Consider the following 17,016-nt stretch of genomic DNA (forward strand, 5'->3'; position numbering starts at 1 on the left):
ATGTAAAACTAGACTTGAAAGTGAAATTAAAATTGATAAAAAAATCAAGTAGCTATAAGCAACCAAAGATTGCATTCAAAGTTTTATTTGTAATCTCTATGGCGATACCCACGAATGACGTCACTAGTGCGTATCTTCCTCTCTGTTTAATTAGAAATTTTAAACGTTCATAGTATACTATTAAAGATTTTTAAAAACCAACACCACTTTTCTATTCGTGAATTGAGAATTCTTCATCTGAAGTGATAACAAGAATTTAGTCCGATCGCCTATTGTATATTTTTTCCAAAATGTTTTTAAAAACATTATCAAATTATTTTAATATAAAGAGTTGACTAATAATGTGTAAATTTTTAAATAACGTTCTTGTAAATCCTAAAAATAAATTTTGACCAAATTTTGTTAATAGGTCGACACGAATCATAATAATACTTAAAACAGTTGATTTTACTCTGGTTTCAATTATATTTCAGGACACTATTTTCATAACATGAAGTGAATAATCAACTATATGTATAACATATTAATTGTATTGCCAAAATCTATTTTCACCTTAACGATGATGAGTATTCTTATCAAAATTTATTTTATATTAACGATTAAATTAGAACATTTAAAAAAATTGTACACGGTTTGAACTGTAGTTAACAGTCATTACGTTAACTACTAATCGTTTATTACAAAATTATTAATTTCCGTTCAAAACATTGATGTTGTAATAAAAATTTCTTTCACAGTTTATTATTATTAATATAAGAAAATATACAAATTAGTTATTAGTAATAAAAAAAATTTAATTTTACTTTAGGCTTTTCAGTTCATTCATAATTCATATTTTAGGATTCCGTATATATTAAAAAGTACCTCAAATATATTTCATTTGAGATTATTATTAGATGAAACTTCATCGTTATATCAATTTACGTCAAAATTTCAATCAACATTTTTTTCAGGAAAAGGAAATTTATACACTGTATGTATGTACATCTCATTTTTTGGAGGTCAAAGGAGCTTCAAATAATCTAATTAACGTGAAAATTTCACACATTAGGTTTCTTGGCAAGATCATTTGTGCGAAAAAATGTTGAGAACGAAAATAAACTATAGCGTGTAAAGAGTTTTCATTGTTGAGCAATAATTTTAAAATAATGTAAATTTGGCTTTAGAAATAATGTAGATTAACACAACTCGAAATTTTCGTCCCAATTATGGTAACATAGTGAATTTACATCAAGTGTGAAAAGATAAAATAAAAAATTCAGGGAGACTAATGACAAATGCTTATGTCAGCATACCTACAACTACCTACGGGATGAAAATGGGCGCTGGATCAATAAAATTCCGCCACATTCATACAAAATGGACATAAAATATTTCGATAAAAGAGTTGGAGTTATCCTCAAACGAACGCAAACTGTTCGTATGAGGATATAGAAAAGTCATTTGAGCCAGAAAGTGTGGTTTTTAAATTTACGCACGTACGCGCGCTTACAAACGGCCAGGTTAGATAAAAAAGTTACAGAAAAAAAAATTGTTTAGAAATGTTCAACCATAAAAGAATCAATTCAATTAGTTTTGATTCAAATATTTGATCAAAACTACACAAGAATCGTTAATTATTATAAATATTATCGAAGATAATAAATGAGAACTCTAGGTGCAGTCCGCCACCAAATTAGCAAAGAGTAACATTCACTAGCTAATTCTTACTGATGATGACTACTTGGTAGTCGAAAATACGTATTTTAAAAATACAAAAAACTGATCTAGGAATTGGGGCAAAAAATCGAAATTTATATCGTTAATTATGTCAGTATCACATTTTCATTAAAATCACGAATTTTTTTTTGTGAACGCTAATGTAATAAAAATGACGAGGTTTAGGAAAAAATGTCAAAGAACAAAAATAAGAATAGTCGAAAATATGAAATCCGATACCTTTTTTTCTATTTTCATGATTTTTCAGCACGATTGGTTATTATGAATTTGTAAGCGCGCTCACGCGCGTAGATTTAAAGATCAGACTTTCTAACCAATTGACTTTTGAATAGGAGGTGTACTTTTAAATATTTTTTAGCCTTTGTCGTTTTTCGGTTTTAATTCCTCGATTAGGAGCAGTTTTACCCGACGTGCTATCCCATACAAAACCCTAAAGTCTATGAATCAATACAAAATTAACAATTTATAATAAAAAATTTACGTTTTCTAAAAAAATTACTTCATGCACTAATTTTAAAGATTTTTTAGCGAAGTGGCAGGGTAACTACTAGTTTAGTGTAAAATTATTCGTAAAATAATTATTGTTAAATAATTTAATTAAATCATAAATATAATTAGAGTCATTTCAGAAAAATTACCATAAATTACATTTATCTAATCGAAAACCGTTCAATATATTAATTTATTGTAGCACTTTAAAGAAAAATAATAATTTTGCATAGCTTAATGAACACTTCAAAACATTATTTATAGACTTTTCTCAATGATTTTAAAAGCAAAAATTTATTTTGGAGAAAATATTTTAAATATTATTTCATTTTTTTTTAAATTGCACATTTTTTGACGTCATTATAGAAATGTTTTATATTTTATTCGAATATGTGTTATTTAATCAATAATATTATTTAGTGCTAAAAATAAATATTTCAAAGAATGACATTGAAAAATTTTACTTCGATTTGTGACAACAAAATAGATTGTTATGAAAAATGATTACGAACACAAGGTTACATCGATGCGACTCGATTTATAAAATAAACAAAAGCATTTCTTTTCAAGTAATAATGACACACGGCTGCACTGGCATAATGCCAGAAGCCTCCAGTTTAAGATAATAGGTTTGAGGGATCCAATTTTCCAGAATAGTTAGATATATCAGACACTATATGCCTTCAACCATCAAATGAATCAGATTTTTACATTTTTTGGGTCAAAATTAACTAATGTACAGAATTTTATCGAAAGTGGAAAAATAATACTTTCCACTTTACGATTTTTTGTAAATTTCTTTAGGAATAAGGAATTGTAATTTTTCCCCTTTTAAAAAAATAGGTAGAGTAAGTAATACACTAGGTAGAGTAGTTTTAACCCAAATAATATAAAAAACGAGTTTATTGGACAATTTATTGACTATTTTCTATAATATCTCCCGAAATCATAGATAAAGCCCTGTACTTTTGAAAGATATTTTTCCAATAAGATTAATAAATACCAAATTTTATTTTTTTCTATTTCAGTTAAAAATTTTCGAAAGGTTCCAAAGTCTAAATAATCCGCATACTTCTACTTTTAGGGAATACAATTAAAAATATTATTAAACAGTTTGGAAAACATAAATATATGTCAATGTAAAATAATTATTATAAGGTGTTAATAATAATAGGTTCGCGAGTGAAGCTTTAGTATTATAGTAATTTCCTGGTGGGAAATAATTCCTATATATGGTATAGGAAACATTTACATCAAAGTAGAAAATTTTGAGATATCTATTATCTATAATATCCTTAACATCTTCTTGAAAATCATGTTTGAAAATTAACTCGCAAAGAAATGATGAGATGGATTTCAAATCTTGAAAGGTAGTGAGATTTGTTCAAACTTTGAATTATTTTTCAAATTAAACTAGAATTAGGAGTTTATAGATAAAGGCAAAAAACAAAAATTTGTAAATTTTCGGTTACTACTGGGTTTTCCAGCTAAGAGATGCTTTATCTACCGTGAACCCATAACCTGTTGTTCACAACAGCATCAATACACATCAGTAAAAGACTGCAGACGTAAAAAAATTAAGTAAACCAAAAGCAGCTATTTTATCGGAGACAATGGTTTATCTTTTTGACATTATGGCGCTGAAATCTTAATTGTAAAACCCAATTAGTATAAAATTCAAATGAAGAAATCTAATTTTCCTCATATTATCGTAATTTCTACCTGTAATAAATTATTAAAACTTTGATTAGATTGGCAAATTTTAGACAACAAGGTGTGGGCGAAGTTTTTATTCGCCTCTTTTTATTTTCAATTTTCTTATAAACCAAACATAACAAATTATTATTATTACATTAGCGTGTGACTACACACGACACAAACCTAATTTGGTATAATAATCAGGTCAAAAAAGTCATTATCAAAACTTCATTAATTAACACATAATTAAAATTTAAAAAATAACTTACATTCCATCCAACTGACTCGCTAATAATATTACTTTTTAATAATTCATTTTCTGGTTCTGAATCTGGATCATTTATTGAATCAATACCACTATCACTGCTACGTTCATCATTTTCTGTGGTCTGTAATTGTTGTAAATCTTGACCATTTTCATCGTTTTCATTTTGTTCTGTGGCCTCATCCTCCCCATTTAAAAGTGCATCGATATTTGGTGGTTTCTTTGTATCTGATGTTGGCGCTTGAGGTTGACCATAATCACGAAATAATGCTCCAAAACGTTCGAAAAATCCACCATCTATTTGTTGAATTCTGTGAAAATATAAAAATGCAAAAATGTTAAGAAACTTTAGTTATGATTTCAAACTATTATTATACCGAAATACTAGCTCGTTTATGGTACATAAGATCTAAAAACTTCAAAGGAACCATCTCTTTAAAATTTTATTTTCTATACGTCTATTATTCTAAATAGTATCGTTCTTCGGGACACCCCAAATAAATAGAACGTTGATAGGGTTATATTTTCTCTATTTGGTTCCAAATTTTTATTGCCTCAAACTTTTTCTTCCGTCAATCATAATTTTAAATAATACTAATTGGTAAATACCTTTTTATACTTATATTAAAAAATTAGTTTATCAATCGAAATTACCCTTATGTTAATATCAAACATTTTAAATTGTTGGTCGAAATTACCATTATACTAATATTAAAAAATTCAATTGATTGCTTGAAACTACTATTATATTAATATTACAAATTTTAATGTTGCTTGAAACTACCATGATATTATAATACAACTTGAATATGATTATATTTGTATTACAATGCACATCAATACTTATGTAACGTGTTTACAATTACACTAACAATACAACGGACTGTATTTCATTAGCCTTGATAAATGTTGTTACTTATATGCATAGAAAATTCTTTTTTTTTACTGAATTTAATCGCATGAAAGCATTGTTTAGGTAAATATACATTTCAAACATATTTTATCACTTAATATAAATAATTTTATCATAATTAATCGTCCAAAATTCTGAGACTCTTTTAAAGCTTTTTGTGAAAGGAGAAAGATGTATCCAACAACTAACAATATCTCTATCTTTTTTTCGAATTGTCAATTTAATCTAATCACAGTCAATTTAAAAATTTCCAAACAAATGTTAGCAGGCGATTCAAGTGCTTATAAATTGATTATTTAAATCAGTACCAGAAGTTAAGTGTTACTAGGTAACAATGTTGTTAACAATTCAAGCGAATAAAAGTTTTTGCAAGTTTTTAAAAGTTAATAATCATGTACGTGCAATGAGCTTATTATTAAATAAAGCTTACGTAAACGGTGAATGGATTTCGGCTGGTTCTGGTAAAACATTTCAAGTAAAAAATCCAGCTAACAATGAAGTTGTTGGTAGTGTACCTGACATGGATGTAAAAGATGCGGAAAAAGCAATAAATGCAGCACAAGAAGCTTTTAAAACATGGAGTCAAACTACTGCAAAAGAACGTGGAATTTTACTACGAAAATGGTATGAATTATTGAATAAACATGGGGATGAAATTGCAAGAATTATGACCTCTGAATCGGGTAAACCTACAAGCGAAGCGAAAGGTGAAGTTGGTTATGGTAATGCGTTTGTGGATTTCTTTAGCGAAGAAGCTCGACGTACTCATGGTGATTTGTTAGAAAGTCCCATTAAAAATCGACAGTTAATGATTATAAAACAACCAATTGGGGTAGTAGGATTAATTACACCATGGAATTTTCCGCATGCAATGATTACACGAAAAGCTGCAGCTGCTTTAGCAGTTGGATGTACGTGTGTGATTCGACCAGCCGAAGATACTCCATTAACTGCATTAGCGTTAATAAAAACCGCCGAAGAAGCTGGAATTCCAAAAGGTGTAATAAATGTTGTAACAAGTGATCGTTCAAATGCCGGTCCGATTGGTAAATTGTTGTGTGAGAGTCCTCTAGTGGCTGGTATTTCATTTACTGGCTCAACTGAAGTTGGTAAACTGCTTTATCGGCAATGTGCAAGTGGTGTAAAACGTATTGGTTTAGAGCTTGGAGGTAATGCGCCATTTATTGTATTCAAATCAGCGAATTTAGATTTGGCTTTACAAGGTGCAATTGCTTCGAAATTCCGTAATTGTGGACAAACTTGTATTTCTTCAAATCGATTTTTAATTCATGAAAGTATATTCGATGAATTTTTACAACGTTTTAAGAAAGAAATTAAATCGAAACTAGTTCTTGGCAATCCAAGTAAGCCAGGTATTACGACGGGACCTTTAATTAACGCTGCACAAAAAGAGAAAATAGTTAAATTTGTCAACGATGCTCGAGATAAAGGTGCTCATATTGTAATAGGCGGTAAACCGGCGGATAACATAGGAGATTTATTTTACGAACCAACGATTATTACGAATGTTAAAGAAGACATGTTAATTTATAAGGAGGAAGTTTTCGGTCCGATTGTTACCTTGCTACGATTCAAAACTGAAGAAGAAGCTGTACGAATTGCAAATTCAACACAACGTGGTTTAGCTGGATATTTCTATTCACAAGATGTTTCACAAATTTATCGTGTATCACGACAATTGGAAACGGGTATGGTGGGTGTTAATGAAGGTTTAATTTCAACAGCAGAGGCTGCTTTTGGTGGTATTAAAGAATCCGGTATTGGACGAGAGGGGTCGCATTATGGTTTAGATGAATATCTTTATTTGAAATATATTTGCTTGGGTAATTTAGATCCAAATCCCACTTGTTAAACAATTATTATTTTTATTGTTAATTTTTAAACTATTGTATTTTTTTTTTAATTGTTTTTATTTTTTAAACACTCCTCTCTAAAAAACGATGACTAAGTCTTCCAAATCCATTGTCTTCCATAATTTTTATCGCGAAAAAATTATAGTCTTGATAAAATATATATTTAAAAATTAGTGTAACGAATTGAAATAAATTATTTCAAACAACAAAATTGTTTTTTTTCTTCTGTTTGAGTAATATTCAATATTGTGTTTCTTAATTGCATCCTTTTCCTGGCATTTACCAACTGAAAATTCCTTTTTTTTTTTTTAATTTCGCATATTGTACTTTAAAAGATTTTCGAAGTTTCATTTTGAAAAGAAAGTATTTTCTATTAATATGATCATTTTTTATCATATAGGTTTTTGTTGAATCGGATTTAGACAAAATTTTAATTGTCAGAACACTTCAATCAAACTTTCTTGGATTACATATGGAAATCTCATAGAAATTTGATTTCAAAATGAAATTTTATATTATTATAATATTTTATTGAGGAAGATGAAAATTCCTTCATAACGAAATTATAAATTGCAGACGATAGATAATTGTGGCTTAATTATTATACCCTATATATATGAAATATATATAAAGGTAAACTAATTTTAGTCCCTAGTTTGGAACGCTTAGAAATATTGATGGTACGAACAAAATGTCAGCACAGTTGTTAACTTAAAATTACAAAATTAGCCCGTTTTCGTCTGTCAGCACAATAACTAAAATGCGAAAAGACATATCGAGCTGAAATGGCGTGCTGAAAACGTAAAAAGTGAGCAACATAGTGAGTCTTGTAAACCGTAAGAGAGAGAATAAAAGTTTAAATGTAAAAAATGTTCCCTATAAAAAAATTAGTAACTTTTTTTACCCAATTAGTAACATCTCTGTTTACCCAAGAGAACGGAAATTAGGCTAAAACATAAGTTTCCATTTTCTCCAAAACTAAACAAGATAGAAGGTTGAAAATTTGTAGGTAGCTTCAAATGCTTAGCCTGTTGATTCTAATTTCATACCAAACTTGTCTAATAATACGAAGCGGGGGAGAGGGGTAAAAATTTCGAAAGGGCGGCTAGAAGGTCGCCATTTTATCTAATTTATAAAACAATAAAAGGTCTAGTATTCGACAGTGCTACGACATTTCAACAATTAACTCAATCAATTGTTAATTTTCACTTGTTTAATTTTCGCATGATTTTGCACTTATTAGAACAAAATAGATAATGGTATGGTGAATGGACAGTAATTTTATGATATCCTGTATCTGACATGAATCATTTTTTATTTTGGTGAGCAAGAAATTAATAAATGTGTAATAACAGTTGCCTATCCTCTTGAGTTGATTTTTCTAAATCCTTATTATATTTTTGGGTAACTCGAGATAAAAATTGGGAAGTGATTATTTTTATTTCGTTAATTCTTTAAAGTTAAAAATCAGTAAAATAAATAATTAGTGAGATTATTTTACCTGCAAATAACTTTAATCGTATTGATAAGCAAATTTTGTTTACCCACTTCCATAACACCGTAAAAAGAAGCCAAAAAACAAATTTTATTTACATGATATTTCAATAACAACTTGCAATAAACTAAAGAAATTAATAAAAATATGGGATAGATAAAAGCTGTATCGTATGCGAAAACAATTAAAACCAGATGAATTAATTAATTAAGAGAAGATGGTAAAAAAGTAATTAAAACCAATTTACAAAATAAAATTTTTTTTATTAAAAACATTTGTTAGTCAAACAAATAAACAAATAAAATATAGCTTACGCATTTTCATATTCAGTTTTCACAATAGAATTTTCACTATTCGTCAAATTATTAGCAGTACGTTTTTGTTTCTCTTCAATTTTACGATACAAATCTCTCCACATTACCTCTTCAGAATCCATTTTTTAAGGAATTTTGGTTAACAATCAACGAAAAAAAACGACACTAATAAAACACACACATGCATCTGTTACACCAGTAGTTTTAAAACAGTTTTCTTTTTCGTGAATATTTAAACACCAGCATACGATAAAACTTTATCAAACTATTCAAGAGATTGTAGAATTTTATTAGCCGGCTTTCAGCAGCAACGGCTGACTAATTACAAATAATATTAAATATGAAACAATCTCTCTCTCCAGTACAGTAAAAGTGTGGGTACACACAGAATTAGCAAAAACAAAACAAAAAAAACGTCACACAGAGAGACTTATTACCTATTCTTTTGTATGAAAATTTTTTTTCAATGTCAATTACTATGTTAAATACATAATCCACGTAATATTTTGTACCGGGCACTCTGTGCGAGTTGAGCTAAGTAACATTAAATCATTTCTCTCATTTTATGATTAGTACAGTAAACACGAATCATGTGTTAATTTAATTTAAAACTACCATATTTAGCCGAACAATGCAGCATTTGTTATTGTATTGTATTACGACATGCTTAATCTAACTTCTGAATCGACGATTATGAATAATGAATATAAAAATTTTTTATGTTTTATTGACATTGTCTACATAATTCGAATTCTTCCTGAAATGATATTTATCATGTTGTAATTCTGTTGCTTTTACTGTGTACATTTTTGGAAAGTTGGCGCTATGGAAGACCTTTTGAAAGATTTCATAAAAAAAAGATTTTCTAAGACGTTCAGCCGTTTCAACTAAAACATAAATTGATCAATCAAAGAATAAGTGAAACATTAACCATCTAAATACTACAAAAAAGGTTTTAAAAAGACTTTTTTATTGAAAAGGCCTTGAAGTCTCGAATAAATAGCATCTCTAAGAGATATTAAGAGTATTAAAATTCAGGAATATCTTTGAATAAAAGGTCGTAAAATATTTCAAGGACGAAATTTCTTTAATGCTCAGTCCAAAACTAAAATCATTGTGACGATTATTGACGTAGCTACGCATTTCCACCGTGAAGATATTTGTGAGCGGAAAAATGTGAACTCGATATTCGGTTTTGTTCAGGCTATGGAAGATAGCGTAGAGCCTTACAAACCTCAGTTCAATAATCATTGTTTTTTAAGAACAGTGTTGCCAGATTGTGCTACTTATTGCAAAATTAGACTACTTTCCACATGCAAATAGGCTACTTTTAAGGATTTGTAATAAGTTTCAATTTATGAGTAAATATAATAACAAGTTTAGTAATTTTACTTAAACATTTGTACCAAAAAGTATTTTAAATAAATGGCTGTTTGCGCGCTCTATGAATTTAGTTCTACTAACGGCCACACAGTCTTTTATTGCTAAATACACTGACTACTTTGTTTTTGTATTTTTCTAACTCATGGTGTTCATTCAATATCTACATAAAAAATGCGGTCATGAACTAAGACTAAAAAAATGCCTCCATATAACACTGCTATAAGCTCTTAGTAGCACATGAGGCTCTTTTCAACCTAGGTGGGGCTACTTTCTGAATATTTTTTGGTAACCCTGATTAAGAATTGTAAATAAATAATAGGTTACTTCTTGATCAAAATTAGACAGCGGTTGTCGATATTGTTGCTCGTTGGTAACAATGGGATAAACATTTTATACAAAACTAGAGGTAGATGGCGCGAAGAATCTACGATTAGAAAATAAATACAGTATATTACGTTTCGGAAAGGGAGTTCATTTTTAATTTTCTGTTTTTTTTTCTATACGAAATAATTTGGATGGAATTTTTTAGATTGTGGCTTATCAATTTTAACCTTATATCTTTCGAGCAACTTTTTCCTTTCACAATAATCTTTCGGCTTTTGAGCTACTACAATCTGGAGAAAAGAATGTCTATCGAAGTCTCGAAAACGTTTGATTTTTGTGGATAATCATGTGCCATATTAAAATAGCGGTTTTCTTATTTTGAATTGAAATAATAGATTCAAGTGATTGAAATAGGTAATAATAATAAATAACACAACCTTTTTCGATTATAGATACCAAGAAACGTTATTTATATTCTCCCATTGCAAAACAAGATAAACAAGTTTCTGATACACTTTTTACATTTTTGAAATCACATATTATAACTTTGAAAAGGTCAAGTTCATTTATGTCAATTCTAAAACATTTTATCTTCTGGCAGACATATAAAAATTTACTTTTTTAATAAATAAACATTCAAAAACAAAAATACACATTACTAAAACAAGTTTTTTGTTGATTTTTATTTTAAAGAGGTTTGATTGTATTCTTAAGTTATGATTGCATTTAAAATTAGATATACACGTCATATAATTGTTTATATGGAATCAACTTATTTAAGAAGAAAAAAAATGATTCAGGTTATTGCTGTTTTAGACCATGAACTCATAACGAAGCGGAATTTCTATCATTTGTATTATCTGACATTTGGAGGATTGTAGTTTCATAATAGACAGGAAAATGAGGCTTTAACTTTGGCTCGAGTATCGAATTTATGGAAAAGAAGTCAATTTTTTATGACTGACTATCTTTGTTACAGTTGCAGATTTGTTGCGTTTGTATAATTAATACAGAGTGCTTTTTTTAGTTGAAGCATGCTTGAAACTCTATAAATAAATTTAATCGAGGAAAATGCTTCAAACGAAAAATGTTAGTTTTAAAGGAGCACATTTAAACCGGCAAATACAAAGATGTGCGCGTACATACCCAACATTTTTCGCTTGAAGCATTTTTATCGATAAGAGTTATTTTCGAGTTTCAGGCATATGTAAACTTCAAAAAGAAGCACCTGTATATTAAATAATCTACCATTTAATGTTAAAAGATAGATTTAACATCACAATATGCAGAAATCAATGAGAGGGCAATTATTCGATTTTTCGAAGCAATTTTTCAACCCTTTTGACAGTTGAACATTTCCTACCATTTGTTTCTATGCATCAATCGATATCTTTTAGTAGAATAAGAAGCAGGTCGAAACTTGAGCTTCTTTTAAAACCAAATTTAATTCGAATACCAATCTTACTAATATCAATCTTACACAATGACAAACAAATAAGAATCTTAGAAATATCGATTCAGTATAGGCTCACGGTCTATTTATATAGATTTTATTGATATAAAAATTTATGAGTACTTTCTGATATAATAAAATTTGCCGAAAATATGGGTCACAAAAATTTACAAATAGGATTTATATGCAGCTGGCTTTACAATGTAGTATGGTTCTTACACGCGTTAAATACTTGCGATTTTAAACATTCACTGTAAACAAGACTTTATCATTTTAAATAAAAATTTGATTTTCAAAATGTTTTATTAAAATGAAGACTTTGCACTTATTACATTTATTTTGTTGACATTTAATTGAAACTTAAATAATTAGTACCTTCAAAATCCATTTTATTTTTGATAGTCTCCTAAATTTGTTGATAGTTCTTAACTTTCCCTGATTTGAACTCTGGTAATAATAGGTATATCTCACGGTTTGTTAACGAGTAGCTTCTTCCATCTTAACAACGAATGCTCGTTTTTTTCCACTATGATGAAAAAGCACTTAAATTAATCCTTGGCTCAAATTATGTACTCCATCAGAATACAAATTCATGATTATATAAAAAAAAAATATGTAATTTGCATGATTTTATCAAAATTACATAAAATAGAATTCCTTGCCTAAATAACCTTCAATTTACGAGAACAATAGGAGAGAAATTCCGTTTTATCATTAAAAATAATAATGAAAAGAACAAATGAACAATGTAAGGAAATTTATGAATTAAATTTTGGTTAAATACGTTTTCTTATTGTTTTAATGAATCACAATTTTATTCACAAAACAAAAAAAAGGGAAATAACGGCGAGTTATTTTAGGATTTCACCTAATGCCATATAATCGATCTGTTGTTAGAATGATTCAAAAATACTATGTTTGATTTTGCAGAGATTATTTTTGCGGTCAAATTAAACAAAAACAAGTGAAAACAAACAATTGACTGAGTTAATTGTTAAAATACCATGCATAGTCAGTGTTGATTTCTTTATCACATTACACATACAAACATGTGACACATACATAACTGATAATCAAGTATAGTACATATTATAAAATTTCCGCCTATTTGGCGCCCTCACGGGTAAACAGTGATGTTTACGAAAAAATGTTTCAAACAAAAGTTGTTTAATTTTTGATAAGGAACATTTTTTACATTTAAACTTTTGTTCTATCTCTAACGGTTTACAAGATGGTCCCTACGGACCCAAGACCCAATTGACCTATGATGCTCATTTACGAACTTGATCTCACTTTTTACGTCCTGAGTACGCTGTAAAAATTTCAGCTCGATATCTTTTTTCGTTTTTGAGTTATCGTGTCCACAGATTGACGGACGGACGGACAACCGGAAATGGACTAATTAGGTGATTTTATGAACACCTATGACAAAATTTTTTTCCTAGCATAATTATTTTTAAGCGTTACAAACTTGGGACTGAACTTAATATACTATGTATATTTCATATATACATGGTATAAAAATGGGATCCTATCATAAATGAAATCTAACAAGTGAAAACAAACAATTGATTGAGTTAATTGTTGAAATACCATGTATAGACAATGTTGATTACTCTGTCACATTGCATATTTATACCTGTCACACACATATAACTGATATGCCCATATAATACTACAATTTGCGCTCTCACTTTTAAACAGTGATGTTTACGAAAAAGTGTTTCAATTAAAAGTTGTTTATTTTTTTATAAGGAATATTTTTTATATTTAAACTTTTGTTCTATCTCTAACGGTTTACAAGATGGGTCCTGCGGACCCAAGATGCAATTGATCTATGTTGCTCATTTACGAGCTCGACCTCACTTTTTACGTCCTCAGCACGCTATATCAGCAGCTTGATATTTCGTTTCGTTTTTGAGTAATCGTCAGTAATCGTTGAGTAATCGACAAACGGTCAGACGGACAGACGACAGACGACAGACAGACAGACAACCGGAAATAGACTAATTAGGTGATTTTATGAACACCTATACCAAAATTTTGTTCATAGCATCAATATTTTTAAGCGTTACAAACTTGGGACTAAATTTAGTATACCTTGGTATATTTCATATACATTAGTTTAGACGAAATTTGTAGATATAAGATCAGATATCAGATAATTAAATATATCTTTCTTATTGCCCAGTTTCAGTATTTACTATAGACGAAATTTCACGTATCTAATACACTGTATTATTAAAGAAGAATGGGTATACTAAAGATTAATATTTTTAATATTATTCATTAATCAAATTAAATTAACTTGAAATATGTACTTGAAAAGATTGTAAAACATGTCAAATATAACTTTGAACAAATCATCGAGAATGAAATAATAGTCAGGGTCGGATTTATCAATCACGAAGGGAGGGTCAAAAGGTCCATATTGAAATTTAGAAAATAGAATCCACAATTTTACAAAAATATAGTTTTTAAAGGTACATTTACACTATGGTTATGAGTCGCAGTTCAAGCTACATTTAAAGGTTATATTGCTTATACGATTTCACGCTATCTTTTACTTAAGCCAAAGTGATAAGTGATAAGTACTTCCCCTTAAAAGATCAGTATAAATGCCGGATTTTGAATCGAATTAGATCAACACCGTTAAAGAAAGGTAGATTGATGAATGATAATTCGGTATAAATTGTTTTTGTTATGTTTTACGGTCTTATATAACTTAGAAAATGATTTTCATCCGAAGAAATAATATAAGTTTTATTTTTTGGAGATTTGACACACAAAATTGAAAAAAAGATAGTCTCAGTCACAGGAACTGTCGATTGAAGTAAAAGCTTAAAACTTTGGAATAACTGGTCTTTGGCTTGGCTAGACCCTTCGGAAGTGGAGCTCGCATATAGCTCTAATGAATACCTATTCACAATACCAGAATAATAATAAATAATATCTCAATACTATTCAAGTAGCTGTTCACAATTCTAGATAAATGTGGTGGGAGCACAAATAATACGTTTGAATAGAGTAAGATGTAATGCAATATATTATTTATATGCGTTTCCACCATTTATTTCATGGGTTTTAATTTCGAAAATCGAGTGGACACCGAATTGTTAATCGAAACCACCTTCGCATCCACTTTAACACACACACAAAATTTCATCAACATCGGTCCATCCGTTTAAGAGGAGTTCAATTACAAATACACGCGATGAGTTCCATAATTTTTGTTAACTCAAAAAGTACTAAACGTGCCAAAAGAAGTTTCCACTTTAATAATTTTTGAGAGAACTTTTCAGAATCTGAATTGCATAAAAAAACCCAATATGGTTATAAGAAATCGTTTGAGCTGTGACTCTTACAATTATATATTTATAATTTTTCTAGAATCATGTGATTGTTACTTAATCCGATTCTGAATGTAATAAATAATATGTAAGTCAGTTGTTTTAGCACAAACGTAAGAAATAAAAAATATGTGAGTCATTTATAGCTATGTTAATTAAATAACTTCGGAAAATTACTTATGATTATAAAAAAAATAGATTAAAAACAAGTGAAAACAAACAATTGATTGAGTTAATTGTTGAAATACCATGCATAGTCATTGTTGATTTCTTTATCACATTACACATACAAACATGTGACACATACATAACTGATAATCAAGTATAGTACATATTATAAAATTTCCGCCTAATTGGCGCCCTCACGGGTAAACAGTGATGTTTACGAAAAAATGTTTCAAACAAAAGTTGTTTAATTTTTGATAAGGAATATTTTTTACATTTAAACTTTTGTTCTATCTCTAACGGTTTATAAGATGGGTCCTACGGACCCAAGACCCAATTGAACTCTGATGCTCCTTTACGAACTTGACCTCACTTTTTACGTCCTGAGTACGCTGTAAAAATTTCAGCTCGATATTTTTTTTTGTTTTTGAGTTATCGTGTCCAAAGACGGACGGACGGACAACCAGAAATTGACTAATTAGATGATTCTATGAACACCTATGACAAAATTTTTTTCCTAGCATCATTATTTTTAAGCGTTACAAACTTGGGACTAAACTTAATATACTATGTATATTTCATATATACATGGTATAATTATTATTAGATGTAAATCATGTTTACAAAAATAGACAGATGTTTATGATTTTTAAATAGACACATGTTGACTATATTTTTTTATCACTTCAGGTGAAGAATTCTCACTGCATGGGCATTGAAGTTGGTTTTTGAAAAGCTTTAGAAGTTATTAAACAAAGAGGAAGATATGGGCTAGTGACGTCATTGTCCGATATCACTATAGAGATTACATATAAAACATTGTTTTGCTGAAAGGAGGTGGACAACAATTATTTGTTTCTGTTTCTTGTCTCTTTCAAATTTTGTCATGGTATAAAGTCTAGTTTTACATTTTTATGCTTACTTTGGCAAATTCCATATCAAGCACATACCGTATTTTTATAAATTCACTTATAGACCCTTTGGGCACTAGGGCCTTTTTACAAATAAATTTCATGAATAAAATTTTATAAATAATGATCGCATATATTATCAAAACAATTCATGCCAAGGCTAAAAAGAACTCGGCACATTTCAGATATTAGACCCTACACATTATCAGAATTCATTGGAACGATCGTTCCAGAGGCAGATTACCCATAAGGCAAAGTAGACAGGTGCCTGCAAGCGCGAGGTTACAAAGGTAATAGCCGTGGAAGTTTTTAAACGAACATAAAATTAATTGTCTAAGTATGCAATAAATTACAGTCCATTGATGTTGACATTTGTACAGTTATTCAAATGTATGACAGTCTAATTCATATAATTTCTGCAGAAACAGAAAATTTTAATAAAAATGAACAGCAATCTTTGGAACTCTCAATAGTCAAAGAATATGACAAGGACACACATAATATTCTGAAGAGAAATCTCACAGCAGATAAATCTACCGAAGATGCAACTTCTCCATTATCTGGTCGGGAAACATACAGAGTGACATTATATCTAGTAATTGTATACAGACTTGTGGTTGAACGTCAAAAGCAAGAATTGTACAACAGTTTTTACAGTAAATT

General features: G+C 29.1%; 2 protein-coding genes across 5 annotated transcripts in view; one reads left to right on the plus strand and one right to left on the minus strand.

Annotated features, from left to right (window-relative positions):
- LOC123300865 (protein unc-13 homolog 4B) overlaps positions 1-17,016 on the minus strand; it is a 49,442-nt gene that overhangs the window by 8,192 nt on the left and 24,234 nt on the right. For 2 of the 4 annotated variants that reach the window (XM_044883519.1, XM_044883522.1), the window contains exon 2: positions 4,176-4,482. In XM_044883519.1, the coding sequence (XP_044739454.1) occupies positions 4,176-4,482 (307 nt within the window). Of the gene's footprint in view, positions 1-4,175; positions 4,483-8,459; positions 8,528-8,767; positions 9,074-17,016 lie in introns of those variants that run through there. The other 2 variants (XM_044883520.1, XM_044883521.1) reach the window with 2 other exon arrangements.
- Positions 5,340-7,134, plus strand: LOC123300868 (succinate-semialdehyde dehydrogenase, mitochondrial). Its single transcript, XM_044883525.1, has one exon. It carries the CDS (start codon positions 5,419-5,421, stop codon positions 6,955-6,957), a length of 1,539 nt encoding a protein of 512 aa, XP_044739460.1. The 5' UTR covers positions 5,340-5,418; the 3' UTR covers positions 6,958-7,134.

The sequence above is a fragment of the Chrysoperla carnea genome, chromosome 5, assembly GCF_905475395.1.
Source record: "Chrysoperla carnea chromosome 5, inChrCarn1.1, whole genome shotgun sequence".
Lineage (NCBI taxonomy): Eukaryota > Metazoa > Arthropoda > Insecta > Neuroptera > Chrysopidae > Chrysoperla > Chrysoperla carnea.